This window comes from Ursus arctos, unplaced genomic scaffold (genome assembly GCF_023065955.2).
Source record: "Ursus arctos isolate Adak ecotype North America unplaced genomic scaffold, UrsArc2.0 scaffold_16, whole genome shotgun sequence".
In the NCBI taxonomy this organism is placed as follows: Eukaryota; Metazoa; Chordata; class Mammalia; order Carnivora; family Ursidae; genus Ursus; species Ursus arctos.
This window is the reverse complement of record NW_026622830.1, coordinates 29014074-29033477: the sequence shown is the minus strand read 5'-3', so window position 1 is coordinate 29033477 and position 19404 is coordinate 29014074. Positions and strand designations below refer to the sequence as shown.

Here is a 19404-nt window from a genome sequence, read left to right as displayed (position 1 = left end):
TGGTGGGTTCAATCTAGGCTGCACAGTATTGGGGTGTGTGTGTGTGTGTGTGTGTGTGAAGTCTATGGACCCACACACATCCAGACACCCCTATAAGGCCTACCGGGCAGGGCGATGCACTCCTGATTGCGGGGCTCCCACTGGCAGTTCTGGTCCAGGGCACAGCTCCTGCAGCTGGTCTTCTTGTTACAGTAGTACATGGGGTTATCCTTGGGACAATTCTCGTACCTGGAAATGGAGATCTAGAACACAGTGGACAAAAGCAGATTTTCTCTTAATCCACGGACAGAACTCATGGTAAGGACAAATAGGCTACTCAAACCAACAAAATCTAATTGAGGAAGCAAACTGCAAATAAAGAAATATACGAGATACAGATGAAGCAGCCCCACAGTGGAAACAGTGTGCTGAAATCTTCCGCACAGGGCATGCCTCGACGCAGCAAGGAGGCAACGTGCTCTTTTAAACACCATGAGTTAACCTGCTCGTCTGTGAGATGGGGGTGTTCAACCTGCTGCTTTTCAAATGCCTCCAGAACAGTCTAAAACTTTTATATTTTATGAACTGCTTTACGGAATCAACTGTCAAAAACTATAGAAGCTGAGTCACTGTATCTTTTTTTGCCCTATAACCTAAATTAAAAAATCATAAATACTGAGCCAAGATATAACATAAGACAAGGAGATTTTGCAAAGTCGCTTGACTCACCTTCAGTCTCAAGTCCTAACTTGCTCCCAAAAGCTTGCACAAGTGGCGCGAGCTCACGGGACAAGCCTCACACCAAGCATGTAGGACCTAGCTACAGCCGTGCCTAGAGAGTGGGCAGTACACAGAGTAACAGTCCTGCCTTCTTCTAAAATACTACACACCAATCGTTGTGGCTAGCACGACCTTTGAAATTAGGATGTATATAGCATCCCCTCCTAAAAGAAAACCTGAGCAATAATAAACTCTAAAACTATACCGGAGGTTTGAAAAATACCTCTGGGCCAGTATTGGTATCACACACACCATAATCTTACACCTCACCCGCCCTGGGGTTTTTTCATCCTCTGAAACCCTTGAGAAGCGGCCCCTGACCTGGCCTTCTGTGCAGCTGTGGTTCACGGGGACACAATGGTCACTGCACCAGTGACAGTCATTGGTGTTGGCGGTGCAGCTGTAACAATCCGTGTGCTGGTCACATCTGTCATGGTCAAGAGCTATGAAAAGAAGAAAAATTCATCAACTGTGACAGTTTCTCCTTAGAATAAGTCACAGGCCATTTATAGCTGCTGTTGAGCACAATCTGAGACTAAGGTTTAAAAAAATAAAGTAACAAGGGTTGGGAAGTAAAATAAGAAGAAAAACTGGCAGGAAAATAGATCGGTGTGTTCAGGTTAAAACAGTATTTAGAAATAAGTAAACAAAATGAAGAAACACTATTTTGAAACCTCCCTGCCCCCCAAAAAGGTACACAGCGAGGGAAAAACAAAGATAGGTTAATTTAATTAAATGACAATGAGATATAATGGGAGTGGGTCTGGTTCTTTGAATACTTCTCTTCCCAAGAAAAAAAGCAACTAGCTATAGAATGAACACCCAGAGCTGCCCAAGAGCCAAACAAAATAATGTAGAAGACCAAGCCATTCCCCCAGCTACAAATGCAAGGCTGATCTGGACACAGGAAGCAGGCAGCACCACAGAACCCCAAAGGAGACACTAGGCTGAGCTACAATCTACACATGTATGTAAGTCTAAGAGTGCAAGTTTGAGAACTTCTGGGCTACTACAGACTTGCTGCGTCTCCTACTGACCCTAGACAGGTCAAGGTCAGTCAAAAGAGAGGCTGCACAACCCTGCTACTTGATCTACTGATCCCCTTATGGACATGGCACACGGGGGAACCCATGGACAAGACAAGGTAGCCCCCCCTGCCACACACACAGAGCATGCTCCTTAGGTTACTCTACCAGCCCTGGTCATCACCCGAAGGACTGGGCCCACACAGAAGGCAGAGTGACCAGGGATGCGACATTCGAGATGAGTTCACGGCGAAGAGGTTTATATTGAACCACCTATGGTAATTCAATATTGCTTCCTATACTCTTGCACATTTAATTTGAACTTTTAAAATTTGGTTAAAAAAAAATTTCACGGATTTTATTCCTTTGAAGAGACAGTGTAGACACTGTCTAACCCTATCAGGTTCTGGTCCTCTCAGTTCTCCAGCACTCACTGGAAAGTTATCTGGGTGCCCTTTTGGGGATTTATGCTCATCGTAATTTGGAGCATTCCAGGAGAGTGAAAGCTGACTCTATCCACCATAACCCTCAAGGTAACTTGCTACACCAACTCTAACAGTTAAGAAATTCACTCAACATTCTTTAAAATAATTGAACAAATATTTTTCTGAGACTTTTTTTAAGGATTTCTCAGCTATTACATCACTGTATTATACTGCGCTATATGTCAGAGCAAAAACATAAGAAGCTAAGTAGGCAAGATGAAGAAAGCTTGGAAACCATTAAGGGGTGGTTCTAGAAGCCAGGCCCACTGGTCATCCTCAGCAACTCTCTGTCTTGCTATCACTGCTGTGCCCAACTAGAGAAGCTAGATAAGAATACTTTGCAAAGAGAACAACTCTAACTCTATCCTCTATTTATTCCAACAGAGCTTTCCTGGGTTGGCCCTCTTTATACCATCCTTAACATTAGAACTGCATAATCCAATAAGGTAGCCACTAGCCTCATGTAGTTCTTAATTTAAATTAATTAAAGTTTAAAATTCAGTTCTTTGGTCACACCAGTCTCATTTCAAGTTGTCTCTGGCTAGTAGCTCCCGTACCGGGACAATGCATAATAGTACATTTCCATCATCACAAAAAGGTCCTACTGTATTGCATCGCCTGAGACCAACTGCCAGGCTCAGGGGCTGGTATACAAAATCTATGCAATGCCAAAGAGGTTTTGTCTCCATCATTCACAGACCGCTTCTAGGAGCCACATGGCACGTTCCCATTCACTGTAAAGAGGTTTGCAAAACTATTTTCAAACACCCATAAAGCCTTTGCACCAGTTATTACCAAACAATTTTGGATAATAAAATCAACATAAAAAGTGCACATTGCTAAATACCTTCATAATTCAGACAAAATGAGATTTTGAATTAATTAAATTTTAAGAAAAGAAAAAAAAACATACTTCTTTTGGAAAAACATTCTGATTTTAACTTTTCTTCTTGTGCTTCAGTTGCCAGTTCCCAGGAGATACACTGAGATGACCCTGTATCCCACACACACCGGATGCCAGGTCCTGCTGCCAGACAAGCAGCTTCGCTCTGGTGCGCTTCACACCGTTCTGAGGTGAATACGAGGATGTCACTGAGGAGCAGACTGTTGAAACCACCAAATATATACATGGTGCTAAAAGGGAAAAAAAAAAAAAAAGGAGAGGAGTAGTTTACTAAAAGTTTCTATATACAAATGCATGATATGCTTTTTACAATCTTCAGACAAAATGTCCCCAAATGTCTATCAATTCAGGATGTGATGTGAGTAAAGTGATGTGAGTAAAGTATGGTAAATCCACACAATGAAAATAGCAGTTGGTAGATGTAAAAAGGAGTGAGGACGATTTCTACATAGTGCTATGGATTCATCTTCAGGATATACTGCTATAAAAGGAAATGTAGAGAAAAGTATATATTGTATGCAACCATTTACCTAGTGAGGGAAGAAGGAAAACACACACCCATACACACAAATTCATTTTTCATTTTAAAAACAAGAACAACAGGGTGCCTGGGTGGTGTAGTCGGTTAAGTGTCCAACTCTTGGTTTTGGCCCAGGTCATGATCTCAGGGTTGTGAGATCAAGCCCCGAGTCAGGCTCTGCACTTAGCATGGAGTCAGCTTGGGACTCTCTCTCCCTTGCCCTCTGCCTCTCCTCACCCCTCAAATAAATAAATCTTTTAAAAATTTATAAAATAACAACAAAGCTTCTCTTTAACTTATCTTCTTAAAAGGGCTAAAAACAATGACCAACCTAGTAGCAATGAATGTGACTAGTACTTAGATTGTGATATCTAAAAACCATTCTTTCCCCTACCCCTCAAAAAACCCTAGGACTTTTTAGAGGCAATCCCTAAGAAGTCAGGTTTAAACTAAAAATAAGAAAAAACAGCGAGGCAGAGAAAATCAGCAGCGTGCACAGTGGGGAGACAGACTCTAAGAATTAGTCTAGGCAAGACACTAAACAGTAACAACAACCCCCAGTGGTGATGGTGGGGGAATTAGAATCCACATCTGATAATACCTAAAAGGTCTGGTTTTCAACAAAATGTTACAATATATACAGGGGTGCCTGGGTGGCTCAGTCATTAAGCATCTGTCTTCAGCTCAGGTCATGATCCCAGGGTCCTGGGATCAAGCCCTGCATTGGGCTTCTTGCTCAGTGGAGAGTCTGCTTCTCCCTCTGCCCCTCCCGGTTGCTTGTGCTCTCATTCTCTTTCAAATAAATAAATAAAATCTTAAAATCAAACAAACAAAAAGCCAAAAAAGTATGAACTAAACAGAGGAAGCAAACAGTCAATCAAAACTGTCTTTGAGGGGGCCCACATGTTGGACTGAAAAGACAAAGGCTTCAAATCAGCTATTACAAATGTATTCCAAGAAAACTATGTCTAAAGAATTAAGTCAAAATAGGATATCAATGACTCAACAAGTAAAGAATATCAATAAGGAGACATATATGATAAGAAATAATTAAAAGGAAATTCTGGAGTTGAAAAGTACAATAAGTGAAATGAAAAATTCACTAGATGGACTCAGCAGACTTGAGCTGGCAGAGGAAAGAAACAGTGAACTTAAAGACACATCAATAGTAATCATATAATCTGAAGAAAAGAAATGAAAAAATATCAAAGAAAATGAAAAGAGCTTCAGAGACTTGCAGGACACTGTCAAGTAACCAACATAAACATAATGTGAGTGCCAGAAGGAAAGAAGTGAGAGAGAGCAGAAAACACACTTAAAGAAGTAATAGCTGAAACCTTGCCAAATTTGATGAAAATGATTAATCTAAACATCCATCCGTGAAGCTCAACAAACTCCAAGTAGGATAATCACAAAAAGATCCATGTTTACACACATTATAATCAAAAACTGCTGAAGGCCCAAAACAAGGAGAAAGCAACAAAAGTAGGATAACTCATCACATACAAGAGAATCACATTAATATTAATGGCTAAGACACAACGGAGGCCAGAAGGCAGAGGAACAAGATACTGAAAGTAATGGAAAGAAAAAAAAAAGTCAAACAAGAATTCTCTATCCAACAAAACTATCCTTCAAACATGAAACTGAAATAAAGACTTCCCCAGATAAACAAAGACTAAGGAAATTCTTTGCCGTCAGGTCTGCCTTATGAAAAATAATAATGTAACAATAACAGTTGAAGACTTTAATATCTCACTCTTAGTAAGAGAACAACTAGGCATAAAATCAACAAGGATGCACAAAACTTGAATAACATTATCAACCAATCTGACCTACTGGCATCTGTGGAACACTCCACCAAACAGAGCAGCACACATATTCTTTTCAAGGGCATATGGAACATTTTCCCAGGGAGACCATATATGCTAGAGGCCATTAAAAAAACCTCACATTTTTTTGTTTTTGTTTTTATTTTTTTAGGAAGGAAATCTTTAAAGTATGTTCTCTGATCACCAAAATGGAATTAAATCATAAATCAACAGGCAGAAAATCTGTGAATTCCACAAATATCTGAAAAATAACATATTCTGAATAACCTATGGGTCAAAGAAGAAATCACAAGGGAAATTAGAAAATATTTTTAACTAAATGAAAACAAAAATATGCCATTTCAAAATTTATGGGATGGGATTAAAGTAGTACTTAGAGATAATCTTAACAGCTTTAAACACATATATTAGGGAAAAAAAAGAATCTAAAATCAATAACCTAAGCTTCCACCTTTAGAAAAAGAAAAGCAAAACTAAACCCAAAGCAATCAGAAGGGAGAAAATGATATTAAGAAGAAACAATAAAATATAAAAAAATAGAGAAAAATAATAAGTAATAATAAATAACAAATAATAGAGAAAAATGAATGAAATCAGAAATTTTTTCTTTGAAGGATCAAAAAAATTGACAACGCTTTAAACTGACCAAGAACAAAGACAGAAGATAAATTAACAAAATGAGGAATGACGAAGAGACATCAGTATTGACCTTAAAGAAATTAAAAAGCATATAATGAAATATTATGAACTTTTATACCAACAAATTAGACAACTTAAATGAAACAAATTCCTAGCAAGACTGACTATCGAAACTATCTAGTTCCTCAAAAAATTGAAAAATAGAACTACAATATGATCTAGAAATTCCACTTCCGGGAATATATCCAAAAGAACTGAAAGCCAGGACTTAAACAGATATTTGTACAGCCATGTTCATAGCAGCATTATTTGCAATAGGCAAAAGGAGGAAGCAAAGCAAGTGTCTACTGACAAAAGAACGGATAAACAAAATGTGGTATACATGTACGAGAATATTATTCAGTCTTAAAAAGGAAAGAAATTCTGACACCTGCTACAACATGGATGAATAAACCCTGATGATATTATGCTAAGTGAAATAAGCTAGCCACAAGAGGACCAATACTGTATGATCCCAACAAAGGTACCTAAAGTAGTCAAATTGATGGAGACAGAAAGTAGTGCGCTGGTTGCCAAAGGCAGGGGGTAGGGCAGAACGGGAAGTTACTGTTTAATGGGTGAAGAGTTTCAGTTTTGCATGATGAGAAAAGTTCAGGAGATGAACGGCAGTGACGGCTGAACACAATGTGTGCCACTAAGCCATACGCTTAAAAATGGTTAAGATGGTAAATCTTGTGTTATGAAAATTTTATCACAATTTTAAAAAATCTTTAAAAAACTGCTTAACAAGAAACAGAAAATCTGAACAGATAAACCTATCACAATTAAAGATGGAATTAGCAATTTAAAAATCTTTCTAGGGGCGCCTGGGTGGCGCAGTCGTTAAAGCGTCTGCCTTCGGCTCAGGGCGTGATCCCGGCACGCCGGGATCGAGTCCCACATCGGCTCCTCCGCTATGAGCCTGCTTCTTCCTCTCCCACTCCCCCTGCTGTGTTCCCTCTCTAGCTGGCTGTCTCTCTGTCACATAAATAAATAAAAATCTTTAAAAATAAAAAAAAATAAAAAATAAAAAAAATAAAAATCTTTCTACAAAGAAAAGCCCAGGCCCAGATGAATTCTACCAAACATCAAACACTTGAAGTGTAATACCAATCCTTTACAAGTCTTTCCAGTAACTAGAGGGGGAAAGAATACTTCTCAATTTATTCTGTCCAATATTAATCAGACAAATATATCATTAAAACCCCCCCACAAAACTATGGAGCAATATCCCTCATGAATATAGACAGGACATTTTTGAACAAGGACATTTTATGGGTGATGGATATGTTATCTTTTTTTTTTTTAAGATTTTATTTATTTATTTGACAGAGATAGAGACAGCCAGCGAGAGGGAACACAAGCAGGGGGAGTGGGAGAGGAAGAAGCAAGCTCATAGTGGAGGAGCCTGACGTGGGGCTCGATCCCGTAATGCCGGGATCACGCCCTGAGCAGAAGGCAGACGCTTAACCGCTGTGCCACCCAGGCGCCCCCAGATGGATATGTTATCTTGATTGTGGCAATGATTTCACAAATGTATACTTATGTCAAAGTTATCAAAGTATATGCTTTAAGTATATTCAATTTATTGTGTATTATCAGCTCTACTTCAATAAAGTTTTGTTAACAGGCCATATATGCAGAATCATACATATTCAAAACAAAAGCAATTGTGTAGTAGCTCCAGGGAAAGTTCTTAAAATGCTATCGTGGGAGGCCAATGCCAGCAAATGATGCAGTTTGTCTCACAGGGTACCCTGGGCCATAGCTGCCACATACATGTTATCTCTGTGCCTCTTGTGTGACATTTGCTTGGACATCCTCTATCTTGCCAACCACTGTGCCAGATTAGAACCTGAAGAAAGAGTTAGGCTGGGGACGATATACACAGGAGACACAACACTATCCTTAGACATAATCATCTCTTGCAAAAATCTGAAGAACAGAAACAAGATCATTCAGCAGAAGAGACAGAGAAGTGGATTCCAGATAATATAAAGGAGAACCTACTAATAACTGGTGTCTACAGAACAGGAAGGAGCTTCCTTCTTAGGTGGGTTTTCCATCCCTCTACATGTTTAGAGGGATGACTGCATTAAGTGGAAGTTCTGAGCAGATGACTTCAGGATCTCTTCCAACTCTGAAATCCTATGATTTGCCAGGAAGTTTAGAACTAACCCACAATGAGGCATCAAGTAATTCACTCTCACTTGCCTCAATTTCCTTAAGCATAAAGATTTTTGTGGCTAAGTATCTGTTATATACTATATCTAAAAATGGACACATTTCAATTACCAAAAATGACCCCGATGTTTAATTTTTAATCTCACTATTGGTTTAGTATCACGTTGAGCAGTCTGGATTCAACTAGTCAATCTGCTGCTTAAACCAAATGAGCGCCACCCCCCTCCCAGTACAGCTGGTGTTTTCAGCAATTCTGAATCCATCTGGTCACACGTTGCCTATGTGAGGTACGCAGAGCCCTTCCAAAAGGCCTGGAGCAGGCAAGTGAAAGCAACAGCTGCCTCTACACAGCCCCAGCGCCTCACAGCCAGCTCTTCACCCCACCTCCCTCACAAAAACCACGAGGACAACAACCAAGTGAGGCACGGCTGACCCAAAGCTGCTGATCCACTACAACAACCACCACTTGGAATACGAAGAAATGATATCAAAGTTTCTCTCAGTAAATTCTTTCACAAAATGAAACTAGCCATGGCCTCTCTCGTCATCTGCTGTCCCCTCCCACCCTGCCCCGTACACACAGATGATTCACAGGTAGGCCCCAACACACCACTGGAATTACACAGAAATGAAAACATTATTATAAGTCAGGCAAGCCATTCCTAATTTTGATTCGTGGTTCAATTATATCGTATGGTAAACTGTCATCTTCTCTGAAGTTTGAATAAAACCTTAGGATGTTTTAATAGAAGATTCATTTATTTGCTAGTTACCATCCCCATACTAAGAGCTGCTACAATTTAGCTAATGCTTATTATGTGCCAAATACTGAGCTAGCAGAACCGGGGGCACAGAGATGAATAAAGCAGAGGCCAGGCACCCACCGGCAAGGTGATGACAAAACAGCCCCACTGCTTTTCAGATGAAAGCGTCAAGAGAGACTCACTAGAAAACTTCAGGGTTTTCCTCACTGAGGAAGTATCAGCCTCCAATTCAAGATGACACTTCAAATTAGTAAGGGTGTCAATCTATACTATCACATGTTCTCACAGGAAAACCATGTTTATCACTAAATTGCAGCTGAGTGATTACTCTAAAAAGTTGTCACCTTTTCCCAGTATCTAAGTATCTGAATTTTGTCAATTCTTTCTTCACGACATCGCAAAGACATGGCTCATCTTTTCTAATCCCAGGTCTTCATCTCATCTTGCATCATTAACAACAGAAATTTTGAAAGCCAAGGGAATCCTAACACAATGTAGACATTATTTAAGTAGTTTCAGGATTGCTAAGGCTCAGAATTTTAGAAGGTGAAATAGACAACACTCAACAACTGAAACAAAATGGGAAAAATTAAGAACATGATTAGGCTGTTTAACAAATCACAAATCTTTATTATTTTTTTAAGATTTTATTATTAAGTAGTCACAACCCTGGGATCAAGAATTGCATGCTCCACCCACTGAGCCAGCCAGGTGCCCCAACAAATCACAAGTCTTCAAAGCACACTGTGAGGAACAGGCAGAGTGGTCATTCTGGATCCCCCTTCCCCAGGGGCAGATTTATTTAGCTCGGGGCCAGGCATTTTTGAGCGATGAAACGAAAGGCAGTACAGACTTCAGAATATCCAAAGACTACAGATTTATCTATACAAGGCTTCACAATTTCCCCATCTCTGTTCCTCAATCTTATCCCACCATACAAAGTGCCCTCTCTCCATTTTTTTAATCTCTCCTTACCACTCAGATACAACTATGAGAAACCTGACAACTCAAGTACCGCAAACAGCAGTGAACAGCTGGGGTGGGGTGGGGGGTAAGACAGTAACTGCACAGAACTCCTGTTGTCCCATTCATTTAGACGGCACCTAACATAGCATACTTCTGCACGCAAACAAAACCACACCAACAAACTTGGCATCAGAAGTAATTCAGACATTTTAAATATAAATCGGGAAATTCAGACCTACATAATTCTTTGACAAACTAATGGGCCCACAAATAACATGGAAGTCCAATTCCACTTCCTCATGTTCGAATTCACTTACATTTTAAACGCAAGAGAAAAGGAGCAAGTGCTTCTTCAGTTAATTACCTGTTGTGTAAGACCGCTGAATGGCCAAATCTGTTGACATCATGGTGGAGATCAGGTCTGGGAAGCACTGACCAGCGATCACAAGCTAGGAGCAAGAGAAACACATTTCAGAAGGAACCGCTCTTCATAATCAGGAACTGGCATCTTCTTTGGGGAGAAGACTGCGACAAGCACAACCTCATAAAATGCATCTCTCGGTTTTTCTTAATCACGCCATTATTTCTGAGGTAAAATGGGCAACAGCAGAGCAGCAGGGCATGGAAGAAGGGTAGGACGATACGGCAATTCTAATTCATGAATGCGTCCAACATCCATGACACTCACGTCACTCATGGTGCTCATCAATTTTACCCACTAGAACACTTCCTAACTTGGGTAAATTATATATTTTTCAAAAATTAAGTAAGTAAAATACGTGTATTCCTAATTATTTTCCACTCCATATTGATTTGCCCAAACTCAGTAGCTAAAACAGGAAAATACAGGTGGAAGACAAAAGCTACCTAAATAAATAAAAATAAAAAATTCAAACTTCAAGTCCTTTTCTAGAACCCCTAGGATCTACTGATTTTCCTTTGTTCTGACCCATGATAGCAATTCTCTTCTGGACCTTAATCCAACTGGCGCTGCAGAACCCTGCCAACCTCACCCACACTCCCTCTCTGAAACACTCGTTCACGCTCACTAAGCAAACGCTCTTCAACTCAATCCAGACCTTTATTCAACCTTAACAGCAACAGGTTTCACTTCCTTCTCCCCAGCCTAAACTTCGTGGTCTTCTTCACACAGAGAAGAGGCCATCAACCCTCATAGCTTCCTGCCCATCCGCCTTGCTTCTCTCCCTAAAACCACAGGGTGGCAGGGACTCCTTCCTCTTGTCCCACCTGGCTTTTACCACAGCATTTAAATGTGCCCGTGGAGGCACTCAACTACGCCTTCTCTTCCCTTCACAGAGAAGTGGGTTTTTTTTCTTTTCTTTCATGGTGTACATCTCACCTTACATTACTGCAATCTGGATTACTCCTCCCTGTCTAGAGGCTAACAAATGACACCTTTGTTGCTAAATCCAAAAGGCTCTCCAGTCCTTGTTTTCTGTAAGTCCTCTGCAGCCAATGTTAACCACTCCCTCACAGGTCACCTATCTTGCCTCACGTTCCTCCTGCTTCTCTGACATGCTTGCACAGTCTCCAATCTCCTTCAGACTTTTTATCCATCCATTTTCTGGCTTTCTGATCACCCCTAGAGCCCCGCCCCTGCTTAGGACTTCCCACTGACCTCTGTATGGCTTGGTCCCACAGTCATCTCCAGCTGAACATGCCCCCAAACGCATTTTACTCCCTTCCTCTCAATCTGGTCCCTCTCCTTCTACATCTAGCACTGGTAAAAAGCACTGTTTACCACGGCCATACGAGATACCTGGCAATACGATGTGTACGCCTCTCTCAAAACACACCCCAACAATCCTCAAGTTCCCAGGAGTTCTCAAACCCATCTCTCTCTTTACCCTCGCTGCCACTTCAACAGCCTTGACTCCAACCCTCCTCAGGACTTTGCAACAGCTTCCTAACTCCTATCTTGCCCCTTCCCAACTACTCACCAAAATGCCACAAAGAGATCTTCTTAAGATACAAATACGAGTCCATCAGCTCTTCCGTCAGATTCTTCAAAAAGCCCAAATTCCTTAGCATGACGTAACAGGTCTCTCAAGATCTGACTGGTCTGCTAGCTGCTTGCTTCTTTAGTTCTGCCGGAAGCCATTCCTCCCCCATGTGCAACTGATACAGCCGTAACTACTCAGAGGCCCCAAGTATGTGGCAGGGTCTCTTTTCGCCTCTGTCTCTCTGTACATGGGCTTCCTTCACGTGGGAAGTGCTGCCTAACTTCACCTAGCTGACTTCCTCGGGACCCCGACCCTACTCAGGAAGGCTTTCCCTGATGATAACCCTTATTCTCTTGACTTAAGGCATGCCCACAGATGCTCTCATATATTCCTCTTAGAGCTAGTTACACCCTGCATTGCAATTATATTGTCTGCTCAGTGTTCTGCCTCCCCCACTATGAGGCCAAGCACTGTAATTTACTCGTGGTACAATCCCCAAGCTCAGTGGCTGGCACATATACGTCTGTTAAAAAAGAACATCTGATCCTACTTACACAAGAGAAGTGCCGGTACTTGTTTTGTATGAACAAATACTGCCCTCTTCTGGTCAAGTATATTACCACACCAAACAGGGTTTAAATTCCAGGTCAAAGAATGACTTCAAGAATGTGTAAAGCCAATTTTTTAGGGAACGCGATAAAGCTATTAGTTCAACCAACTTAATGCAATGCTGGTGGTCACAACTACATAACACTATTATATAAGGCATTCATTTGTAACACAAGAGGCTGGTCACCCCAAATCACCCTCAAAAATTAACATTCAACCGATTAATTGGAGTGATTTCACTTAATACAACTTAATATACAAAAATATGTTAAAAACTTAAATAAGAAATATAAACAAGAACTTAATATAGAAGTAATGCTTTTTTAAAATAGATGTACAGTATTTGTCACATGAATATAAAAAACACCATTTGGACCGTTTTCAAATAGCCTAACCATTTTTAACTAGTGATACTTTCAGTTTCTTTTAAAATGTTGCTAATGGTGGCTCAGTCGTTAAGCGTCTGCCTTCAGTTCAGGTCACGATCCCAGGGTCCTGGGAACAGTCCCGTGTCAGGCTGTCTGCTCAGCAGGGAGCCTGTTTCTCCCTCTCCAGCTCCTCCCTGCTTGTGTTCCCTCTCTCACTGTCTCTCTCTGTCAAATGAATAAATAAAATTAAAAAACTAAATTAAACTAAACTAAAATGTTAACAGGGGCACCTGCGTGGCACAGTTGGTTAAGTGTCCGACTCTTGATTTTGGCAAGGGTCATGATCACAGGGTCATGAGATCGAACCCTGTGTTGGGCTCTGTGCTGGGTGTGGAGCCTGCATAAGATACACCCTTATGCCCTCCCTATGCCCCTCCATCCCCCGCTCCTGCTCTATCTTTCTCTCTCTCTCAAAAAAAAAGAAAATGTTGCTCATAGACAAAAAAGATTCTTGAAACTAAAATGGCTTTGGGAAACTTACCAATGTCATAAGCCATAAAATCTGAAGAGAAGCATTTGGCACCATGGCTCATGGATGTGTCGTTGTGTGTGTTTCCTCCAAACACCAGCATGGTTCCACTCACTATCACAGCTGTGTGTAAGTAACGGAAAAATCGGCTGTCCTTAAGAATGGTCCTTTTGAGTTTATTTAAAAACAATAAATACAAGGTTAGTTTTTTAGAATATTTATCATCTATTTGCTAATGCAAACACAAAACCATTGTGCTAACTTCAGATCCAAAAGTGCAAATACTTCTAGATTTTTCCCTATATGTAAGTAACTTTCTCAACAATAAATATGCAAAATCTTAAAGGCCTATGAGAATCTTCACAAAACATATTAAGAGTCTTAAAACTGTTCCTACCTTTAACCCTATAATTCCAGTTTCTGGATAGAAATCACATCAAATACAGACCAAAGCTTATATACAATGCCTTAATAATAAGACAACAACTAGAAACCAAAACTTCCAACTGCCCAGTCTCACATGACAGAGTATTTACACAGCCACTACAAATGACAGACATTTTAGTGATAGACAGAAAGTAAAATGGTATCCATAGCATGGTCTCAAATATATAAGGAAATATAAAAAGATAGAAGAGAAACCATTGCTTTATATAATGACATTATTTCATAACTCAAATTTGCTTTACATTTATTAAAATTAGCACACTTTATATATAGTTAAATTTATAGAAGAGGGAGGAGAGTTCTAATTTAATTTAGGTCCTGAGACCACCTCTGTTTGATGATTTCATGCAATGATGCCAGTAACTAACCCCAAAGATGACACTTTAGTCATCAAGAAAAGGTTAAAAAATGGATATGTTTTACTTAATTACGGCAATATGCATACATTACAGCTTTGTAAAACAATTTATTTCTCAGGATTTTGAAGAGCTAAAATTTTATAGAGGTACTGAGTATATGAAAATTGAAAAAACAGTAAAAAAATATCAAGGATTTTTCTAATCAATCTACTACAAAATTACAGAATAACGCTAATAAAATAAATACTAGCTAAATTATTATCTTCTGCTTCTTTCCTAATTTTTCTATCTACAATGTTGAAGAGAATTATCTGCTAGACCTGAAAACAAAAATATAGCCCAATATTTTCCCAACAATTGCTAGAATTCACACCTTAGAGTAAAAGCTCAAGAAAAAGCACCCACCACATCTGGGTGTCCACATCGTATCTGTAGAGATCATCTGCGAGCCGGTATTTATTGGCGCTGAAAGCCTTGTAGCCCCCATGAACGTACAGGGCCTTGGTCCTGTGGTCATAGACACTGCTATGGCCATAGCCCCCTTGGACAAGGGCACCGTTGGTTTGTAATATACTCCATGTGTTCTTAGCTGGAAGAGGAACACAGTTAAAGGCAAACATTGCAGGCTCCTCCTCTCTACTACTTAAAATGACCAATTAGTTTAAAATAAGAGATTTCAGGAGGCTTGATATGTATACATTTCTTTTATCGTTTTATTTTTATTTATTTATTTATTTTTTTAAAGATTTTATTTATTTATTCGACAGAGCTAGAGACAGCCAGCGAGAGAGGGAACACAAGCAGAGGGAGTGGGAGAGGAAGAAGCAGGCTCATAGCGGAGGAGCCTGATGTGGGGCTCGATCCCAGAACGCCGGGATCACGCCCTGAGCCCAAGGCAGACGCCTAACCGCTGTGCCACCCAGGCACCCCTATCGTTTTATTTTTAAAGGAAGGCCATCTAAAACTCATAACAAAGCCAGGTGGCCAAACATCAATCTGTTAAATGTTCTGATGGTCTAATTTACCATGTAAGAAAATAATTACATTAAATTTAAAAGACTCAGATTTCCCTTAGTTGAACACTTAATACCCTGCCACCTTCAGTGACCAATATACAGATGTACTTTATGGACCTACTTTTTCAAACTATTAATTATAGGCGGTGTTCCCACACCACCACAACACATATAATAAAACTCAACCACCGGAAAGATTATACATTTAGGGGAAATCACAGTCCATTAAACCAATCTCTAAAGGGTCATCTAAATTTTTGTTTTCTTCAGCATACTTTTTGTTCCAAACCATTTTTATTTATTTATTTTTGATACCGAAAGCATTTAGTGCCATCTTTGGCTCCTCACCAAGTTGACGGTAACAAATATATACACAACAGCAGCAATAACCTGAATTTCACTGGTAACACGGCAACATTAACTGCATTTCAAGATAAAGTACTGGGGTCAAAGTTAGGTGGAATCTTGTTAAACAGTCGTAATAATAAGGGTAAAGGTTTTAAATCTGACATTCAAAAAAGATCCCCTAGAACAAATACACCTACCCAAGTCATATTCCTGTACATTGCTGATATATCCATAGAGAGGGCAATGACCAAAGATGACCAGCATGACCACTCGGCCAGTTTTCAATGTGACGATGTGTGCCGAGTGCCCAACCACTGCATACTGCTCCTTGGCTTTCGGGGTCAACAATACCCATGACTCGTTATGAATATGGAACACTCTCAACTCATTGGTCACATTCCCTGTTGAATCAATTTTTCCTCCATACATGTAAATTTTATCCTAGGGAAAAAAAATACAAACGAAATTCTAAAAAACACCAAAAACATCAAACCTGAGAAAGAAAGTAAGTTCAAAACCTCGATGTTACTCTTAGCTTAAGAAGTGAGATCGGTAGGAGAAGGAAGGGAAGAATGAAGGGGGGGTAAACAGAAGGGGGAATGAACCACGAGAGACTATGGACTCTGGGAAACAAACTGAGGGTTTCAGAGGGGAGGGAGGTAGGGGGATGGGCTAGCCCGGTGATGGGTATTAAGGAGGGCACATATTGCATGGAGCATTGGGTGTTATATGCAAACAATGAATCATGGAACACTACATCAAAAACTAAGGATGTACCGTATGATGACTAACATAACAATAAAAAATTTAATAAAAAAGAAGTGCTAATGAGATGCACCTTTTAGTGAATTATTAGGAAAAGAATGAAAGGAACAACATAAAATAAAACATCATATTCTGTATCTCCAACACTTCGTCACTGTTCTTGGACTTCCTCATATGAGATCTCTTACAGGATAAAACAGCTTGGAAAAATAAAGTTGAAGAGTTCCCTCATCCTCCCGTAAACCACAAAAACAAGGAAATGAAAGTGATTATTCAGTTATATTGCAATGTGGCTATTCTTGGCTAAACTTGCTAATTAACATAAAAGCTAATTTACACAGTATTAATTTTTAACCACTTAGCACTACAATCATAATACCCCAGTACAATTTGAATCCATTAAAATCTCTCAGGTTAAACTGGTTTCAACTCTAATTTCCACTTATAATTTAGCCAGTCATATATACACCCCCAAAACAGAAAGTTTCCCCCTAACTAAAAACCAAAACTGAAGTCAAAATTAGAGAGATAGAGAGTAGAATGGTGATCGCCACAGGCTGGAGGGGAGGAGGGATATGGAAAGTTATTCTTTCACAGGCACGGAGTTGTAGTTTTACAAGATGAAAAGAGTTACAGAGATGGATAGTGGTGATGGTCACATATTAGGAATGTATTTAATACCACTGAACTGTATACTTAAAAATGGTTAAGACAGTAAATTTTACATTATGTGTATTTTACCACAATAAAAAAGATTAAAGACAAAACCCCAACACTACATAGCTTTTCAACCACATAATACAATGAAGTAAGTGTGGAAGACTGGAGTTTCTAGCTTGATACAGAGGGGAGACACTTTACCTTGTATAGTGCTAAAGAATGACCATATCTGACAACCACATTGTTCACGGAACGGTTTAGGGGGAGCCACTCCCTAGAAGCAAGGTCGTACCTACAAAACAAACAGATCATATTTTCACCCAAAGGACAAAGCAGAGTCTCTTATACTCTTCTATTTGTGATACCGTGCCGTTGGAGATGGTCACTAAACATGCCATGCAGATGAGGCACCTCTGCAAACAAACCAGCCTAACAGCTGGGTCCGTGGGGCAGATCAGAACTTGGGGAGGGGAGCTGGGCTGCGCAACCCTGGGATGAAGAAAAAAAAATCTACTGGAAGTTTCTAATGCTTCCTGAAAACCTCTTCTACACACAGTCTAAATCACTTGCAAGTTGCGTTATACCGAAGGGACATTTACTGTCATAACTTCTCCTTCATTTAGTCATGTGAAATTGAACACAGGTACTGAAAAAGGAATGATGATTAAGTAAAAGAAAATTCATACCTTTTCCTTTTCTTTATCTAATTGATTTTTTAAAAGTCATATTTTCAAGAAAGCTAGAATACCATTTGGCATTCCAATTATACTATGAATTCACTTAAAGACTTTTAAAATACAAACATTAAGTAAACATCATTCCAGACATATTTCGATGCATATATACAAATAGAAGAATACATTGACAATATATATTTATACAAAGGGGATCATGCTATAGATACTTTTAATAGTGTTAATTTGTATATAATTTAATAGAAAAAAGAAATCAAAGGGAAACCAATGCTATTGTTCTACTTTAAATAAATGTTATTTTCTATAAGTTTTCCTGAAAAATCCAAGTTTTGATTATGAAAAACATTATTATGTAAACAAGAAGATATAAGAAAGTCTTACTGATATAATAAGCAAAAAAGAATACAAATAAATGTCCATCAATAGAAAATGGATTACTGAATTGTAGTATATCTATATAATAGAATTATAGAGTGAAAAATACACTTGAACACATCCTCAACATAAATCTCAAAACAATATTAAGCTAAAAAAATCAAACTGTAGAATACTGTTTACAGTATTTATTAATTTATTAATACAGAAAATTTATTAATTCTAGGGGCGCCTGGGTGGCATAGCGGTTAAGCGTCTGCCTTCGGCTCAGGGCGTGATCCCGGCGATCTGGGATCGAGCCCCACATCAGGCTCTTCTGCTATGAGCCTGCTTCTTCCTCTCCCACTCCCCCTGCTTGTGTTCCCTCTCTCACTGGCTGTCTCTATCTCTGTCGAATAAATAAATAAAATCTTAAAAAAACAAAAAAAGAAAATTAATTCTAAACAGAAAATTTATTGATTCTAATGTATGTTCATATATATTAAAAGTGTAAAGATATGCATGTGAACAAACACCACCACAAAATCAGGATACTGGTTATCTTTGAGACAGGGGGGAGGGCATGCAGGGGTCTTTAATTATATTAGCAATGTCTTATTTCCTAACCTAGGTGGTGTATGCATTAGTATTCATTATTCTTCTCTAAACCCTTTCTTTTGTCTTAAATGTTTTTACACACAATCTGAAACAAAATGGTGACATTTACTGAATATGAATACTACAATAATACCAGCTATTATTTTATGTATTATTTGAATATTCCACATTTTTAAAAACACATGAAAAATTATTTAGAAGTTGGATTCACTTTAGTTTTTAAGTTATATACAAAATTAAGTTAATTTGGACAGAATCCATTAACTTCCTGCTTTGAAAGTTGAAAACCTTACAACCCACATTTCCTCCCATTTCCTCTCCCAATTTTTGTTTTGTAATTTTTGCTCTGTCTAGGTTTGCAATACATTCTACTGTACATCTGTGATTCCATAATTCTTTAGTACTGGACCTCTATTTTAGCTGAAGCAATCTCCTCACCGTCCTCTTACCACAACTTCGCCTTGAGTCTTTAATTCTTAATTGGCTGGATTTTGCTGCTGAGTGGTTATTTTCTAGTGGAGCTCGTATGTGCTCCTTTCCCTAAATTCTCTGGTG

At 39.2% G+C, this 19404-nt stretch overlaps 1 protein-coding gene across 3 annotated transcripts in view; it reads right to left on the bottom strand.

Moving 5' to 3' along the window:
* ATRN (attractin) overlaps positions 1-19404 on the bottom strand; it is a 146710-nt gene that overhangs the window by 67838 nt on the left and 59468 nt on the right. For all 3 annotated transcript variants that reach the window (XM_057312635.1, XM_026503085.4, XM_026503086.4), the window contains exons 7-14: positions 17384-17474; positions 15955-16198; positions 14799-14982; positions 13600-13754; positions 10482-10566; positions 3183-3403; positions 1081-1202; positions 104-242 (exon numbers count right to left, since the gene is read on the bottom strand). In XM_057312635.1, coding sequence (XP_057168618.1) covers positions 104-242; positions 1081-1202; positions 3183-3403; positions 10482-10566; positions 13600-13754; positions 14799-14982; positions 15955-16198; positions 17384-17474 — 1241 coding nt within the window. The remainder of the gene's footprint in view (positions 1-103; positions 243-1080; positions 1203-3182; positions 3404-10481; positions 10567-13599; positions 13755-14798; positions 14983-15954; positions 16199-17383; positions 17475-19404) is intronic.